Source organism: Lutra lutra, chromosome 1 (genome assembly GCF_902655055.1).
Source record: "Lutra lutra chromosome 1, mLutLut1.2, whole genome shotgun sequence".
NCBI lineage: Eukaryota > Metazoa > Chordata > Mammalia > Carnivora > Mustelidae > Lutra > Lutra lutra.
The window spans coordinates 212,369,727-212,387,666 of NC_062278.1; the positions used below are offsets into that span (position 1 = coordinate 212,369,727).

Below are 17,940 nucleotides of genomic sequence, written 5' to 3' on the forward strand. Positions count from 1 at the left end.
CCAGGCTGAGAGTGCCTGGTCTCTCAGGGGAGGGTGAGGGTCTCACAGGCATCTCAGGCTCTGGTGGAATGGCGCGGGTCTAAGAGCGCCAGGCTGGGCCTTCTTGCACTTCTCTCAGGGGAGAGTTTGGGGCTTCTGCGCATCTCAGGCTCTGAAACAATGGCGCGGGTCTAAAAGCTCCTTTGCGCACCTCTCTCAGGGGAGGGTGAGGGGCGTGTGCTTCTCTGGCTTTGTTACCAGGGCTTCACATTCTGCCATCTGGCGAGGCTCCCAGCCCCTCACAGGAGCTGGACCCCATGCATTCTCGCATTCTCGGGTTGTGCTGGTGGCTCAGAGACCAAGACCTGGTTTCTCTGCCACACTCTCTCTGGCTCAGCACCAGGGGAGGCTGTCCTGGGTCCCAGGACTTAAGCCCCTGTCCCTAGCCACACTGATTCCCATAATTACCCCCCCCCCCATGATCCTTTGCTCTCTTTGAGTGCTTTCAACCAGTCTCCAAGTTAATGCTGGTCCCCAGATGCAAGGCACTCTCTTGTTGGGGTATTACTTTCCAATCAGTCACCACTGGTGGCTCCCTCCCCCTTTTGTTTATCTTCCGATATCAGTTTGAGGTTCCCACTCTGCTTTACCACTCTCCACTGGTGTCTTCTGCCCCTGTAGAGATCCAGACATGTATAATTCTGATCTCAGGCTGATTTCATGGGTGATCGGAGTTCTTTGGTAGGTAATCAGCTCACTTTAGGGTACAGGTTGAAACGGTGCCTCCTCCTACTTCCTTGCCATTTTTGGCTTGAAATTTTTAAGGATTACTTAACAAAGCAGTTAAAGTTTATGTAAAAGTCTTAATTATACATAAATGGAAACTTGGACTATGTGCTCCTCATTTGGGTATAGATCCTTCAATTCATCAACTTCTACACTTTAAATATGCAGTTTGCTGTATGTAATTATATTCCATAGTTGGATAAGTCAAAAAATATATATGGCACATGGATAAGGGTATGATCTAGAGCACAGGTACCTAACTTTCTACTGAATTTTTGTAAGATAGCTCTTCTAACAAGGAAGGAAAGCAAGTTTTAATTACTGAAGTGGGAACAGTGGGGTGAAATTCAAATAATTCACTTAAGTATATTTAAATTGTAAATAGAAGAATAACCTACATATAGAAATGTAGTAATAAGTCCATGGATTGTCTGAGACAGAAGAGCACTCCGGCCACACCACATCTTGGGTGAGCTTTAGTAATGCAATGTAGAGATACACTACTGACCACAGATTCATGAGCATCTCAGTAAAGATCAGAAATGCTTCCCAGAGTATAACGTCACTTGACTGTAAAGATATTACTGATGATGAGAACAAGTACAAGAGAAATATAGCTAAGAGTCCATTTCCTTACAATCTTCAGCCCCTGAGGAATCATTTAGACATTCAGAGTGTGACATCACCTCAGCAACTCATGGCTACCTTAATATTGGTATTTCATTAGAGACTAAAACAACCTTAGCTTTCAATAGTAAGATCTCTGAGGTCCTGTTAACCTCACATTCAGCATACAGAAATTCCTTAGAAACTTATGTTATCTCTATCACCCTTTCCTCCACAAATTTAAAAGGAAGTAATCAGTCTCTCCTCACAATCCCAGTGCAGCTCTTTCTGTCCATGGGTCTTGTTCTTATGCTATAATAAAAGCATCTTCTTCTATTGTGAAATGGCTCAAGAATTCTCTCTTGACTATTGTGTTCCATGAGCTTCTGTCAGTTGCTCTTCCCTTTGAAAAGGACAGCCTGTTACAAAGCAAGTGCTGACTGACACAATAATCCAAGTGAACACACATGAGACAACTAGAGCATGTGCTGCTCTTTATTTGTGGTCCATGATCTGACAAATGAGGAAAGTGGTTGTGATCATCCTATTACTGAAGTTTATTTCCAGTGACTTTATGAACAAGTGACTGTATGTGGGCTTCCTTCAGGGTGACTGGAAGAGTTTGAATGACATACACATTTAACTTTTGTACAGAAGAACTGGTGACCCTGAACTACATGATGGGCAGGACATCCAGCTGTCCTGTGAAGCATCCTCTGATCACATAGGTGGAAGAGATTTCTGAGCAGGAAGGAAGCATGAAATAGATGATACTAAGATCCCTTAGCATTTGTGGCAAATGGAAAAGGGAGTTATCTCATGTAACCATAGAGAGAATTGTATTAGCAGGGAGCAGTGGAAATGTTCATGTAGAAACAGGAAGATCATTTGGTGATTAAACATACAAGACACTAAGCAATCCTTCATGTCAATGAATAAACTCTTTGTAGACACTGATGTTCCATGTTTCAATAAATAGATGCACAGCATGAACTGTGATATAAAAAAATGCAAAAAAGAAAAAAAGAAATATTTGAGTAGTAACAAAATGAGTATTTTGAAATTTTGTTTCATCATAGTTATGATCACCATGACATTAAGAACATAACAGGATCATCTATTTATTCAAATTTGTCTTTTCCATGTAGTCTCCATTGGGAGATATATGTTTGCTAATCAGTGTTTGCAGGGGCTATGGTAGATTTTCTGGACACTAAGCTGAATCACCAAGTAAAAACAGGAGACTCATTAGGACACAGTATCATGTCTGTAGAGTAAGTGCCTCATATTAAGTTTCTGGTTATTTCAGAGACAACCATGTGGAGTAAACACAGTCAGGTATGGGACACAATTATCAGAGAAACACTCAGGCTTCCCCAGTTATGAAATACCTCTTCATAAAGCCTTGGGTAACTTCCATACTGACACATGAGTGACTCTGCTTTCCCCTTCAGCAGCTAAATTCTACTCATATAAAATTTACCAATAAATCCTGATCATATAGTCCCCTACCATTCTGGCCATGGACCTGGATAAGTGCAGATCCTTCAGCGGTAATCTCTTTCCCTCCCTCTCAATGCTTCTCTTTCCTTCTGAGACCTCCCTGAATGGCCTTTGGGCATCCCCTCTTCCCTCCAGGACCTGTGAAAAATATACCTGGTTTTGTTAGACTTCCCAGATGGGTGTTGCTGAGGTGTGTCTTGCAATCACAGTAAGAACCTAAGGGCTGGTTCAGCTATAGCAGAGGCTTTGGTCAGGGAAGTCTCTGTGGGAATGTCCACATGCACAGGAGTACAGGGGAGTAACTAGGCTTTCCTAGCCTGAGCATCCTTGTCTGTAGCCTGAGACTTAAAGGGAAGGAGGTTAGAGTACATATTATCAGGAGGAGGAGTGAGGGTATTGATGTAAAAGAACTGACAGACTCTAGGTGAAAATTGAGGTTTTATATAGTCCTCTACAACAAAGTTATGTGAAGGGCTTGGTGGCCACACATAGTTTCTTAAATATGAGGAATACAGCTCAAGATTATTCTCCTGGGAAATCTAGGCGGTAAAAAAAAAATTTACTTGTTATGTCATAATTCAATTCAAATGAAATAGTTTCATTTGAAATGAAATTAGTTTTAAGAATCCTAATTGCCCCAGGTAAGATACAGAATTTTCTAGGAATTTGTGATCCAGTGTTTTTGAATCATAGGAAGGCATGTAATTGACAAAGGGGAAACTCTGTGTGTATCAGACAGACCAGAAGCTTAATAAAGTGAGTTAATTAAACTCAAAATGGTTGAAGGATCATATGTGAGATAGGAATCCATCAAACTCCTAGAGGAGAACATACACAGTAACCTCTTCTACCTCAGCCACAGCAACTTCTTTCAAGATATGTCTCTGAAAGGCAAGGGAAGCAAAAGGAAAATGAACTTTTGGAACTTCATCAAGATAAAAAACTTCTGCACAGCAAAGAAAACAATCAACAAAACTAAAAGGAAACCTATTGAATGGGAGAAGATATTTGCAATGTCATAGCAGAGAAAGTCAAGGTATTCAAGATCTGTAAAGAACTTCTCAAACTCAACATCCAAAAAACAAATGGTCCAGTCAAGAAATGGGCAGAAGACATGAACAGACATTTCTCCAAAGAACACATACATGTGGTCAATAGACACATGAAAAAATGCTCCCCATCACTTCTTATCAGGGAAATATAAATCAAAACCACAATGAGATACCACCTTACACCAGTTAGAATGGCAAAAATTAACAAGACAGGAGGCAACAAGTGTTGGCGAGGATGTGGAGAAATGGGAACCCTTTTCCCACACTGTTGGTGGGATAACAAGCTGGTAAAGCCACTCTGGAAAACAGTATGGAGTTTCCTCAGGAAGTTAAAAATAGAGCTACCCTATGATCTAGCAATTGCACAAGTAGTTATTTACCCCAAAGATACAGATGTAGTGAAAAGAAAGGACACCTGGACCCCAGTGTTCATAGCAGCAATGTCCACCATAGCTAAACTGTGGAAGGAGCTGAGATGTCCTTCAACAGATGAATGGATAAGGAAGATGTGTTTCATATATACAATGGAATATTACCCAGTCATCAGAAAAGATGAATACCTACCATTTACATGGACATAGATGGAACTGGAGGTCATTATGCTAAGTGAACTAAGTTAATCAGAGAATGAAAAGAAAAACCATTTTAGAAAGCAGAATAAGGGCCTCCCAAATATGTGCACATCCTAATCCCTTGTACCTATGCACATGATATTGTATATTGCAAGGGAGAATTAAGGTGGCAGCTTGAACAGGGTTGCCACTTAAATTCAGATAAAACAGTGAGGATTTGAGAAATTGGAACTCTTTGTACTGTTGGTTAAAATGCATATTGGTCAAGCAATGGTGGAATATGGTATTAATTAAGAGGAGAATTAACTGGGAACTTGAGTATTTTGGGACCATGTTCATCATGAGTATTGGTCGGCAATTCTCCTTTTTGATGGGGTCTTTGTGTGGTTTTGGGACCAGGGTAATGCTGGACTCATAGAATGAGTTTGGTAGTTGTCCCTCCATTTCTATTTTTTGAAACAGCTCCAGTAGAATAGGTATGATTTCTTCTTTAAAATTTTGGTAGAATTCCCTTGGGATGCCATTTGACCCCGGACTCCTGTTTTGGGGGAAGGTTCTGATTACAGCTTCAATTTCCTTGCTATTTATTGGTCTGTTCAGATTGTCTATTTCTTCCTGTCTCAGTCTTGGTAGTTTATAAGTTTTATAAGTTTCCAGGGCCTGTGATGTGATGAGCACTGGGTGATATACATAAGTATGAATCACTGAACACTAACACTGAACACTGATATACACAAGTTTGATATACTGAACACTACAAGTATGAATCACTGAACATTACACCAAAAATCAACACTATATGTTGGCTAACTGAATTTAAATAAAAAAATTCCATTTCATTAATATATAGCAGAATAGTAGTTTCAAGTGTACAATTTAGTAATTTAACATTTCCATACATCACCCTGTGCTCATCAAATCAAGTGTGCTGCTCAATCCCAATGACCTATTTTACCCACCTCTTAACCATTTATTTTTATTTTATTTTTTTAAAAAATATTTTTTTCAGTGTTCCAAAATTTATTGTTTATGAACCACACCCAGTGCTCTATGCAATATGTGCCCTCTTTAATACCCACCACAAGGCTCACCCCACCCTCCAATCCCCTCCTATCCAAAACCCTCAGTTTGTTTTATTTTTAAGTAGGCCCTATGTCCAGTGGGGAGCCCAACACAGGGCTTGAGCTCAGGAACCTAAGATCAAAACCTGAGTTGAGATCCTGAGTCAGAGGCTGGAGCAACTAAGCCACCATGGTGCCCCTCAACCATTTTTAAGTGCACAGCTCAGTGGGATTAAATACATTCACACTGTTGTGAGCTGACATCACCATCCATCTCCAGAACTTTTTTTTTTCTAGTTAACCTCAAGCTCTAAACCTAAATATATATTTTTAATTACCAAAATATTATATAAGTTATAAAAAAGAAGAAACAATATCTTTTAATTTATCTTAAAGCATTAATTTTTAACTGTTTTGGCAAAACTGTAATGGAAGCCAAGGACCTAGTACTCATGGTTTTATGTCAGAGGAATACAGTTCTTCACCTTACTGAAGAGGGAATAGCCATTTTTTGGAGATACCAGTTCCGTGTTCCATCACAAATCAATATTTTGGAGACCCAAGGATCCTAGTAATGAACAGCTCTTCATTCTTAGATTTGGAGAAATCTTTAAATCAGGGTTGGGATAAGGTGATAGAAGGTTACTTCTATGGGAAGCAGGTGAGTTCAGGGAAGAATAATAACTGGATTCTCCTGACTTGTAATTTGGTCTCTTGGGACTAGAAAAACTACTGGAAAAAAGTCCTATCTGTCCAGAACAATGTCCCATGGGGGATGATGTGCTCAAAGTTTGGAGAAACAGGAGGGAAATACACTTAAGGAGCAGATAGGGAGCTGTAAATATCTCTTTTGCTGTTGTCTTTCAACAGGTGCAACCTTGTGCTGCTGGGGCATGGTCATTTCTTTTGGATAGGAGATGCCTGCTGTATTGTTTGAGAACAGACTTCAGTGTCCATCATCAACTGTCTAGGGAGGAATCAGGACTTCTACATAAAGACCCCCACAAAGGTAAGTCTGAGAGCCCAGCACACATTGCAAGAAAGGGCCAGAGAGAATAAAAGGGTGAGAACATTTACCTGAAACTGCCTGAGAGCCAGCTCAGCCTAGCCCAGCACCACGACATCGCTAAGGTTGTTGTGTTGCTTGATTAGATAATGATTAGATTTAGTTATGATCCTAAAAAGAAAAGTAAACACTGAAATCAGCCATGCAGGAGAGATTGCTGAGAATTAAGTAGTATTGATGGAAGAGTGGTGATGGGTGACAGAAAGTGGTTTCAGTGAGTAGAACATCAGTCCAAGAATCTTTGCAATTAAGAGGAATAAAGTGATAGGGTATTAGCTACAATAGCTAGGCAGTCAAACGAAAGCATTCTTTTATTCTTTTAAGCCAGGGAAAATTTGAGTATGTTCCCATATTGATGAGAGAGACCCAGACCAATGGATCATAAAACATACATTTCACAGCGACCTTTTTCTTGCTGGGCATTCCAATAAATTTTTTAAATTAATATGTGAAAGGGGTATAGGAGAAAAGCTTTACATTGCAATTATTTCCTTCTTGGTGAGATGAGTATATTTGTGTGTTTCTTAGACGTTTGTTTTCTCTTTTGTTTTGTGGGTTTCAAGTGTTCATATTCCTGTTTTTGATTGCATTTTTTTCAAGCTTAGGAATTGAAGTTTTTCCTTCAACTTTGTTATCTGACCTTCAGTTCCTTTATGTACGTGTAGATGTATCTGAGGGTAGTAGGAAAGTTAATACATTTTGTGTGCTCAAACCCATCATTTGATCATATCTTCCTCCCTCTCTTGCTTGTTTAAGTGTAGAAAGTTCCACAACATCTAAAGTAATAAATCACCTTTTATACATATTTTCATCCTGTGTTTACATTTCTGTTATTCCTTATTATACCTTTTGGCCTTTTGTGATTAGACCTATTTCTCAGTCATGTCATTGGCAGCCAATGTTTTTAAGGTATTCTTTTTTATCATTTGACCAAAACTCACTTTCTTAAATAAATATGAAGTAATATATATCTCTATATGAAATGAAAGCATCACTTTAGATAATGCTTCCTACCCACTGTTCTAACTTTTAAAAAGTAATTGGTACACCCAATGTGGGTGTCAAACTGACAAACCCAAAATCAGGAGCTGTACTCTTTACTGACTGAACCAGCCAGGTGCCCCTGTTTCCAGGTCTTTTGTACTTTACTCTTGAATTAGTGACCCATGTTGATGTCATTAAATTAATACTATTTTATTCCTGTCTAGAAAGTTAGTTTTAGCTTGTTGTGTTTCAGACTGTTGTTTGGGATAGCTTCATGGCTAATCTACTGTTATTCTACTGTTATTCTTTGTTCCATAAACTTTTAGTTTCTTTTAAACTTACATTTCTAGGGGTGCTGGGTAGCTCAGTCAATTGAGCATGTGACATTGAGCTTATTTTAGCTCAGGCCATGATGATGGAGCCCTGAGTTTTGCTCTGGGCTGATTGTGGAGTCTTCTTGAGTTTGTCTCTCTGCCTGTCCCTCTATCCTGCTTCCACTTAGCTTCTGTACTCTCTCTTTCTCCCCCCAAAATGTTGTGTTTCTATATTATGCACACACAAATATTCATATCCTTAAGAAAAGATTTTATGTGTTTATTTGAGAGAGACAGAGAGAGAAAGAGAATGTGTGAGAAAGCACAAGCAGAGTGGAGGGGCAGAGGGAGAGGGAGAGGAAGAAGCAGGCTCCCACCGAGCAGGGAGCCAGACAGGGGGCTAGATCTCAGCACCCCAGGATCCTGATCTGAGCCCAAGATACACTCTTACCTGATTGAGCTACCCATATGTTCCTATCCATACACTTTTATACAAATTCATGAATAGAACTTATGCACGTTATAAATTGTCTTTAGGCTTTAGTACAGTTTTTTTAATAGCTTGTCTCCCTCAATAGTACCTTACAGACTTGCCTTCACCATCTTGTATAGTGATAATTCATTATTTCAGTGATTGCATAGTATTTCAAGGTGTGGCTGGGTCATTTACACTTTTGAAGATTTTTCATATTCTTTCTCATTAAATTGCTATTTTATCAATCGTACAAAAATATTTTGAGACTGAGTTAAAATGCTGGATCTCCACTGGGGGCAATTTTGTCCTTCTGGAGACATTGAACAATGTTCAGGGACATCTTAGGCTGTCAGGTAAGGGTGGTATCATTAGACGTGGTTGTTCTCTAGACATCCTACATTGTCCAGGACAAACCCCAGCACAAAGACTAATCTGGGCCTGGATAGCAATAGTGCTGAGATTGAGAAACCCTGAAGTAAATAATGCTTGTTTATATTTTTAATACTTGCAGCTGTTTTCAGATTATTACCCAAATGTTATAGGACCTCATATTTCTGTGATGAAAATTAAAGAACACCACTTTGCTACCTGTTTAAAAGTTCTAATTGCAATAGTTCATTTTTGCCCTTGCTTCCCTTGCTTTTGGCGATGTTCCTAGGAAGATGTTGCTGCGGCTGAGGTCGAAGAGGTTGTTGCCTGTGTTCTCCTCAAGGATTTTGATGGATTCCTTTCTCACATTGAGATCCTTCATCCATTTTGAGTCTATTTTCGTGTGTGGTGTAAGGAAATGATCCAATTTCATTTTTCTGCATGTGGCTGTCCAATTTTCCCAACACCATTTATGGAAGAGGCTGTCTTTTTTCCATTGGACATTCTTTCCTGCTTTGTCGAAGATTAGTTGACCATAGAATTGAGGGTCTATTTCTGGGCTCTCTATTCTGTTCCATTGATCTATGTGTCTGTTTTTGTGCCAGTACCATGCTGTCTTGATGATGACAGCTTTGTAATAGAGCTTGAAGTCCGGAATTGTGATGCCACCGACTTTGGCTTTCTTTTTCAATATTCCTTTGGCTATTCGAGGTCTTTTCTCGTTCCATATAAATTTTAAGATTATTTGTTCCATTTCTTTGAAAAAAAATGGATGGTACTTTGATAGGAATTGCATTAAATGTGTAGATTGCTTTAGGTAGCATAGACATTTTCACAATATTTATTCTTCCAATCCAGGAGCATGGAACATTTTTCCATTTCTTTGTGTCTTCCTCAATTTCTTTCATGAGTACTTTATAGTTTTCTGGGTATAGATTGTTAGTCTCTTTGGTTAGGTTTATTCCTAGGTATCTTATAGTTTTGGGTGCAATTGTAAATGGGATGGACTCCTTAATTTCTCTTTCTTCTGTCTTGCTGTTGGTGTAGAGAAATGCAACTGATTTCTGTGCATTGATTTTATATCCTGACACTTTACTGAATTCCTGTACAAGTTCTAGCAGTTTTGGAGTGGAGTCTTTTGGGTTTTCCACATATAGTATCATATCATCTGCAAAGAGTGATAGTTTGACTTCTTCTTTGCTGATTTGGATGCCTTTAATTTCCTTTTGTTGTCTGATTGCTGAGGCTAGGACTTCTAGTACTATGTTGAATAGCAGTGGTGATAACGGACATCCCTGCCGTGTTCCTGACCTTAGCGGAAAAGCTTTCAGTTTTTCTCCATTGAGAATGATATTTGCGGTGGGTTTTTCATAGATGGCTCTGATAATATTGAGGTATGTGCCGTCTATCCCTACACTTTGAAGAGTTTTGATCAGGAAGGGATATTGTACTCTGTCAAATGCTTTTTCAGCATCTATGGAGAGTATCATATGGTTCTTGTTCTTTCTTTTATTAATGTGTTGTATCACATTGATTTGCGGATGTTGAACCAACGTTGCATCCCTGGAATAAATCCCACTTGGTCATGGTGAATAATCCTTTTAATGTACTGTTGAATCCTATTGGCTAGTATTTTGGTGAGAATTTTTGCATCTGTGTTCATCAAGGATATTAGTCTGTAGTTCTCTTTTTTGATGGGATCCTTGTCTGGTTTTGGGATCAAGGTGATGCTGGCCTCATAAAATGAGTTTGGAAGTTTTCCTTCCATTTCTATTTTTTGGAACAGTTTCAGGAGAGAGGAATGAGTTCTTCTTTAAATGTTTGGTAGAATTCCCCCGGGAAGCCATCTGGCCCTGGGCTTGTGTTTGTTTGGAGATTTTTGATGACTGTTTCAATCTCCTTACTGGTTATGGGTCTGTTCAGGCTTTGTATTTCTTCCTGGTTCAGTTGTGGTAGTTTATATGTCTCTAGGAATGCATCCATTTCTTCCAGATTGTCAAATTTGTTGGCGTAGAGTTGCTCATAGTATGTTCTTATAATTGTCTGTATTTCTTTGGTGTTAGTTGTGATCTCTCTTCTTTCATTCATGATTTTATTTATTTGGGTCCTTTCTCTTTTCTTTTTGATAAGTCTGGCCATGGATTTATCAACTTATTAATTCTTTCAAAGAACCAGCTCCTAATTTCGCTGATTTGTTCTACTTTTTTTTTGATTTCTATTTCATTGATTTCTTCTCTGATCTTTATGATTTCTCTTCTCCTGATGGGTTTAGGGTTTCTTTCTTGTTCTTTCTCCAGCTCCTTTAGGTGTAGGGTTAGGTTGTGTACCTGAGACCTTTCTTGTTTCTTGAGAAAGGCTTGTACTGCTATATATTTTCCTCTCAGGACTGCCTTTGTGTCCCACAGATTATGAACCGTTGTGTTTTCATTATCATTTGTTTCCATGAATTTTTTCAATTCTTCATTAATTTCCTGGTTGACCCATTCATTCTTTAGAAGGATGCTGTTTAGTCTCCATATATTTGGGTTCTTTCCAAATTTCCTCTTGTGATTGAGTTCTAGCTTCAGAGCGTTGTGGTCTGAAAATATGCAGGGAATGATCCCAATCTTTTGATACCGGTTGAGACCTGATTTAGGACCAAGAATGTGATCTCTTCTGGAGAATGTTCCATGTGCACTAGAGAAGAATGTGTATTCTTTTGCTTTGGGATGAAATGTTCTGAATATATCTGTGATGTCCATCTGGTCCAGTGTGTCATTTAAGGCCTTGATTTCCTTGTTGATCTTTTGCTTGGATGATCTGTCCATTTCAGTGAGGGGAGTGTTAAAGTCCCCTACTATTATTGTATTATTGTTGATGTGTTTCTTTGATTTTGTTATTAATTGGCTTATATATTTGGCTGCTCCCACGTTAGGGGCATAGATATTTAAAACTGTTTGATCTTCTTGTTGGACAGATCCTTTGAGTGTGATATAGTGTCCTTCCTCATCTCTTATTATAGTCTTTGGCTTAAAATCTAATTGATCTGATATAAGGATTGCCACTCCTGCTTTCTTCTGATGTCCATTGGCACGGTAAATTCTTTTCCACCCCCTCACTTTAAACCTGGAGGTGTCTTCGGGTTTAAAATGAGTTTCTTGTAGGCAACATATAGATGGGTTTTGTTTTTTTATCCATTCTGATACCCTGTGTCTTTTGATTGGGGCATTTAGCCCATTAACATTCAGGGTAAGTATTGAGAGATATGAATTTAGTGCCATTGTATTGCCTGTAAGGTGACTGTTATTGTATATTGTCTCTGTTTCTTTCTGATCTACTACTTTTAGGGTCTCTCTTTGCTTAGAGGACCCCTTTCAATATTTCCTGTAGAGCTGATTTGGTGTTTGCAAATTCTTTCAGTTTTTGTTTGTCCTGGAAGCTTTTAATCTCTCCTTCTATTTTCAATGATAGCTTATCTGGATATGGTATTCTTGGCTGCATGTTTTTCTCGTTTAGTGCTCTGAATATATCATGCCAGCTCTTTCTGGCCTGCCAGGTCTCTGTGGATAAGTCTGCTGCCAATCTAATATTTTTACCATTGTACGTTACAGACTTCTTTTCCCGGGCTGCTTTCAGGATTTTCTCTTTGTCACTGAGACTTGTAAATTTTACTATTAGGTGACGGGGTGTGGATGTATTCTTATTGATTTTGAGGGGGGTTCTCTGAACCTCCTGGAGTTTGATGCTTGTTCCCTTTGCCATATTGGGGAAATTCTCTCCAATAATTCTCTCCAATATACCTTCTGCTCCCCTCTCTCTTTCTTCTTCTTCTGGAATCCCAATTATTCTAATGTTGTTTCATCTTATGGTGTCACTTATCACTCGAATTCTTCCCCCGTGGTCCAGTAGCTGTTTGTCCCTCTTTTGCTCAGCTTCTTTATTCTCTGTCATTTGGTCTTCTATATCGCTAATTCTTTCTTCTGCCTCATTTATCCTAGCAGTGAGAGCCTCCATTTTTGATTGCACCTCATTATTAGCTTTTTTGATTTCAACTTGGTTTGATTTTAATTCTTTTATTTCTCCAGAAAGGGCTTTTATATCTCCTGAGAGGGTTTCTCTAATATCTTCCATGCCTTTTTTGAGCCCGGCTAGAACCTTGAGAATCATCATTCTGAACTCTAGATCTGACATATTACCAATGTCTGTATTGATTAGGTCCCTAGCCTTTGTTACTTCCTCTTGTTCTTTTTTTTTTTTTGTGGTGAATTTTTCCGCCTTGTCATTTTGTCCAGATAAGAGTATATGAAGGAGGAAGTAAAATACTAAAAGGGTGGCATCAACCCCAGGAAAATATGCTTTAGCCAAATCAGAAGAGATCCCAAATCGTGAGAGGGGAGAAAGGGGATAAAAAGGTTCAGAAAGAAAGAAAAAAAAAATGAAAAAAAGAAACAATTAAAAAAAGAAAACCAATAAAGAAAAATTTAAAAAGGTAAAAATATATATATATATTAGATAAACTAGTTAAAAGACATTAAAAATGTGTAAAATTAAAAAAAATTAGCAGAAGAAGAGAACAAAAAATGTAAAAGAAAAAAAATTAAATTAACTGCAAGGCTAAAGAAGCATGGGGAGAAAGCTATGAGTCCGTGCTTTGCTTTCTCCTCCTCTGGAATTCCACAGCTCTCCTTGGTATTGAAACTGCACTGTAGGTGAACTTGTTCCTGGCTGGGTTTCTTGTTGATCATCTGGGGGAGGGGCCTGTTGTAGTGATTCTCAAGTGTCTTTGCCCCAGGCGGAGTTATATCGCCATTACCAGGGGCCGGGCTGAGTTATCTGCTCGGGTTTTCTTGCGGGAGCTTTTGTTCCCTGAGTGCTTTCCGTAGAGTTCCGGAAGATGGCAACGAAGATGGAGGCCTCCCAGTCTCTGGTCCGGAGGAGCCGAGAGTCCGGGGCCCCACTCCTCAGTGCGCCCTCAGAGAACAGCGCCCAATTACTCCCATCACCCTGCCTCTGGCCGCGCTCCGAGCTGACCGAGCCTGCGACCGGTTCAAGGTAACCCCGAGCTTAGAGCTCACTCCTCAGCTCTGTCTTTGTAGCCAGCTTCCCTGTTCTAATACCTGCAAGCTCTGCCACACTCAGACACCCCCGATCCTTCTGAGAGCCTGGGGGACTTGGGGCCACACTGACCCCGCATGGGCTTCACCCCGGTAAGCCTCTGGAGCAATGTCCCTCAGTGGAACAGACTTTTAAAAGTCCCGATTTTGTGCTCCGTTGCTCCGCCGCTTGCCGGAGCCGGGCCCTCCCCCCGAGGTCTATCTTCCCGTCGCTTTGGATTCACTTCTCCGCCAGTCCTACCTTTCAGAAAGTGGTTGATTTTCTGTTTCTAGAATTGCTGTTCTTCTTCTCTTCGATCTCCCATTGGATTTGTAGGTGTTTGCAATCTTTATAAGCTATCCAGCTGATCTCCTGCTACCTGAAGTAGTCTCAGCCTGCTACTTCTCTGCCATCTTGACTCCTCCCCAATTTCTTGTCTTCTTATATGAACCATTTGACTGGTGTCAGGTGATACTCTTTTGGATGTCACACAAATGGAATTATTTCATTTCCTTCTCAGACTCTTCACTGTTTGTATGTAGAAATACAATGATTTGTTCAAGGGTTGCTTTATATCCAGTACTTGGCTGAATTAATTTATTAGTTCTGTTAGTGTTCTGTGGGATCTTTATGATTTTCTACATATAAGATCAAACCACCTGCATATATAAATGTGTTTCTTCCTTTCCAGGTTGGATGTCTTTTATTTCTTTTTATTTAATTGTTCTGGCTAGAACTTCCAGTGTTATGTTGAGCAGACATCAGGAATGTGGGCATCCTTTCCTTGTTTCTGATCATAAAGGAAATATGTTGACTGTATCCCCATTGAGTATCATGCTTGCTGTGGGTTTTCTTTAAATGGTTTTATGTTGCGATAGTTTCTTCTATTCCTATTCCTAGTTCTTTTTTTAAAATTTCTTTTCAGTGTTCCAGAATTCATTGTTTATACATCACACCCAGTGCTCCATGCAATATGTGCCCTCCATAATACCCATCACCAGGCTTACCCAACCTCCCAACTCCCGCCCCTCCAGAAACCTGAGATTGTTTTTCACAGTTCTTAGTGTTTTTATCATGTTCTATACACACATATAACCATCAATTTCCTGAGTGCTGAATATAAACAATAATATATCTTCCAGTTTAGTAATGCATGATTGTCTTGTCCTCTTTCTTTCTTATTTTTGTAGCCACATCAGTGACATGGAACTGGAGAATGATACACAAATTTTGGGATTTCTTCTGGGATTTTTAGAGGGACCAGAATTGCAACCCTTCCTCTTTGGGCTGTTCCTGTCCATGTACCTGGTTGCTATACTTGGGAATCTGCTCATCATCTTGGCTGTCAGCTCAGACTCCCACCTCTATATGCCCATGTACTTCTTCCTTGCCAACCTGTCCTTCGTAGACATCTGTTTCACCTCCACCACCATTCCTAAGATGTTGGTGAATATAGAAACACAGAAAAAAGTCGTACCTTATGGCAGCTGCATCATGCAGATGTTCTTTTTTATATTTTTTGCAACTTTGGACAACTTCCTCTTGACTGTGATGGTTTATGTTTGCTTTGTGGCCATCTGCCACCCCCTACACTACACGGCAACAATGAGCCCTCAGCTCTGTGGACTGCTGGTTCTGGTATCCTGGATCATGAGTGTCCTGCATTCTTTGTTACAAACCTTAATGGTGTTGCGGCTATCCTTCTTTACAGAGGTGGAAATCCCCCACTTTTTCTGTGAACTCAATAAGATGATCCAACTTGCACATTCTGACACCTTTCTCAATAACATGGTGATGTATTCTGCAGCTGTCCTCCTGGCTGGTGTTCCCGTAGCTGGGGTCCTTTACTCTTATTCTAAGATAGTTTCCTCCATATGTGGGATTTTATCATCTCAGGGCAAGCATAAAGCATTTTCCACATGTGCGTCACATCTCTCGGTTGTCTCCTTATTTTATTGTACTAGCCTAGGAGTGTACCTTAGCTCTGCTGCTACCCAGAGCTCCCACTCAAGTGCAGTAGCCTCGGTGATGTACACGGTGGTCACACCTATGCTGAATCCCTTCATCTATAGGTTGAGGAACAAAGATATAAAGGAGGCTCTAAATGTATTTTTCAGAGCAGTCATAAAGGGGCCATTTATCAACAAGTACCTGTGCTTGCAGGCTTAGAGCCTAATACCCAGAAATTGTGATTCTTTAATCAGATCATGAAAGAGGAACTTAATCTCTCTTTTATATCCTGGAGTTTCAGTTTTTCTAAAGATCAACTGCTTTATGGAATTTAAATAAGTGTCTTTGTTAAATTTTCTACTGCTTCTGAGAGCTAACAATTTTGTTTTGTTTCCTTAATTTCCAAAGTTTGTCCCAACCTTGAATCAGAAACTATTTGGAGATTCCCATTTGCCTCATATAGTAATGAATGGTCCTAGTTTTATGAACTAAATGACATTGGCAACTGAGGCCATTTTTATAATTTTTTTTGTAGAGGAAATTCTGAGATCACAGTTTTTCACTCTGTCATTCCTTTATATGTTAATACCTTAAATGCCCTTCTTGGTAATACAAGCTTTAACATACTATTTTGTTTCATAGATAGTCATGGGACTTTATGATCCTCCTTAAGAACCTGTTCCTGATCCTACCAGCTAAGCACCCACAGTATCTCTGCCAGAGAATAGTAAGGCATAAATTGCTTATGGAAAACGCCCTCCAAGTGTAATCTATGGAAAGACAAATTTGCACAAACCAATTTACTTAATACGGTCTTGGTGTCAGAGAATACCTGAAATACGATGTTAAATTTTCTATCACACCATATTTTTTTTTGTGGATAATGTGTTTTTGATCATGAACATCTATTCATTGCGGTGTCCATGTTTAAAGGGTTTTATTAATTGTACTTTAGAATTTAGTGGCAGAATATGGGTTATTTAATTGGATGATTTCCTGTTTCTACTTGAAAAATTCAAGCCCTGCATACAAATGTTACTCCTTCCATTGCCCTAAACTCTCCCCCTTTAAAAATGTTGTCATCAATATCATAGTGTGAGTGAGTGAACAATTGGTGCATCCATTCTGTCATTAATTTCTTTACCATTTTTTTGTTCTAAACTCTCTTTCATCCTGTGATCAGAGGATCATAGATCAATTCCAGACAAGAGCTGGAATTACTGCCCAGTAATGCCCTGAGAATGGAAATTTGTGACTGAGGGTCCCACAATTTATTCCTGTAAAAAGATAGAGGTCTTTCCGAACTCTCCCAGTTACCTGAATGGGAGTCTCAATGGTGGTCAATTTTTAGTACAGTTATTTGAAATAAATGTGAATAACCAGGCCATTATGAATAGTGCTTTCATATATCAGAAAAATATCAAAACTAAGAAGCAGTAGATTATTCTTAATATTCTCAGTTCTGTTTACATTGATTATTGAATCAGTCAGCAATTGCTGTATGACAAGCCAGGCTAAATGTAAAAGATATAAGATCATGTTTCTTTTAAAATCGCATGGGGGCCTATTATGGGGAAATCTTTTGGTCTCCACTGGTCTCCTCTTGAGACTGTGGTCAGCTGTGGCTTAGCTGGAAATGCTCCAATCATCCTAGCTGCGTTCTCACATTTGGTGTCTTGCTGGTGGTAGGCTGGTCTAGGTTGACCATGGTTACAGTTTCTGAGCTCTGTTTTACATGTTTTTACCTCTCACAGAAAGGTAGTCTGGACTTGTGTACATGGCAGAGGCAGAGTTACAAGGGAGCAGCAAAAACACACAATGACCCCTTGAAGCACATTGTCATTTTCAGCATATACTATTAGTCAAGGCAAAAAATCCCTAAGTTCAGTCCAGATTCAAAGTTGGAGAAACAGACTCCACCTCTCAGTGGAAGGAGCTTCACAGTCACATTGCCAAATACATGGATACAGAGATAAGTGTTGAATTGTGGGCATCTCAGCAAAAAGGTCTACAAAATGTACAATTTTCAATTTAATAAACTTTTATTGGTGTAGAACATAAAGCCAACAAAGAGAACAATCTAGTAAGTATAATACAGTAATTTAATTATTCTACACATGACTTGGACTCATGATTGTGAGTATGCCCTA

General features: G+C 39.3%; 1 protein-coding gene across 1 annotated transcript; it reads left to right on the top strand.

Moving 5' to 3' along the window:
- Positions 1 to 15,139: 15,139 nt before the first annotated feature.
- On the top strand, positions 15,140 to 16,009 carry LOC125106703 (olfactory receptor-like protein OLF4). Its single transcript, XM_047741200.1, has 2 exons — positions 15,140 to 15,491; positions 15,777 to 16,009. Exons 1-2 carry the CDS (start codon positions 15,140 to 15,142, stop codon positions 16,007 to 16,009), a joined length of 585 nt encoding a protein of 194 aa, XP_047597156.1.
- The last annotated feature ends 1,931 nt before the right edge of the window (positions 16,010 to 17,940 follow it).

What these genes read in the sequence shown, in the direction of transcription:
- LOC125106703 (XM_047741200.1), top strand. Translation starts at nt 15,140, where the DNA reads ATGTACCTGGTTGCTATACTTGGGAATCTGCTCATCATCTTGGCTGTC. An exon ending in GGTTCTGGTATCCTGGATCA is followed by an intron (nt 15,492 to 15,776) that starts TGAGTGTCCTGC and finishes CGTCACATCTCT; the next exon opens with CGGTTGTCTCCTTATTTTAT.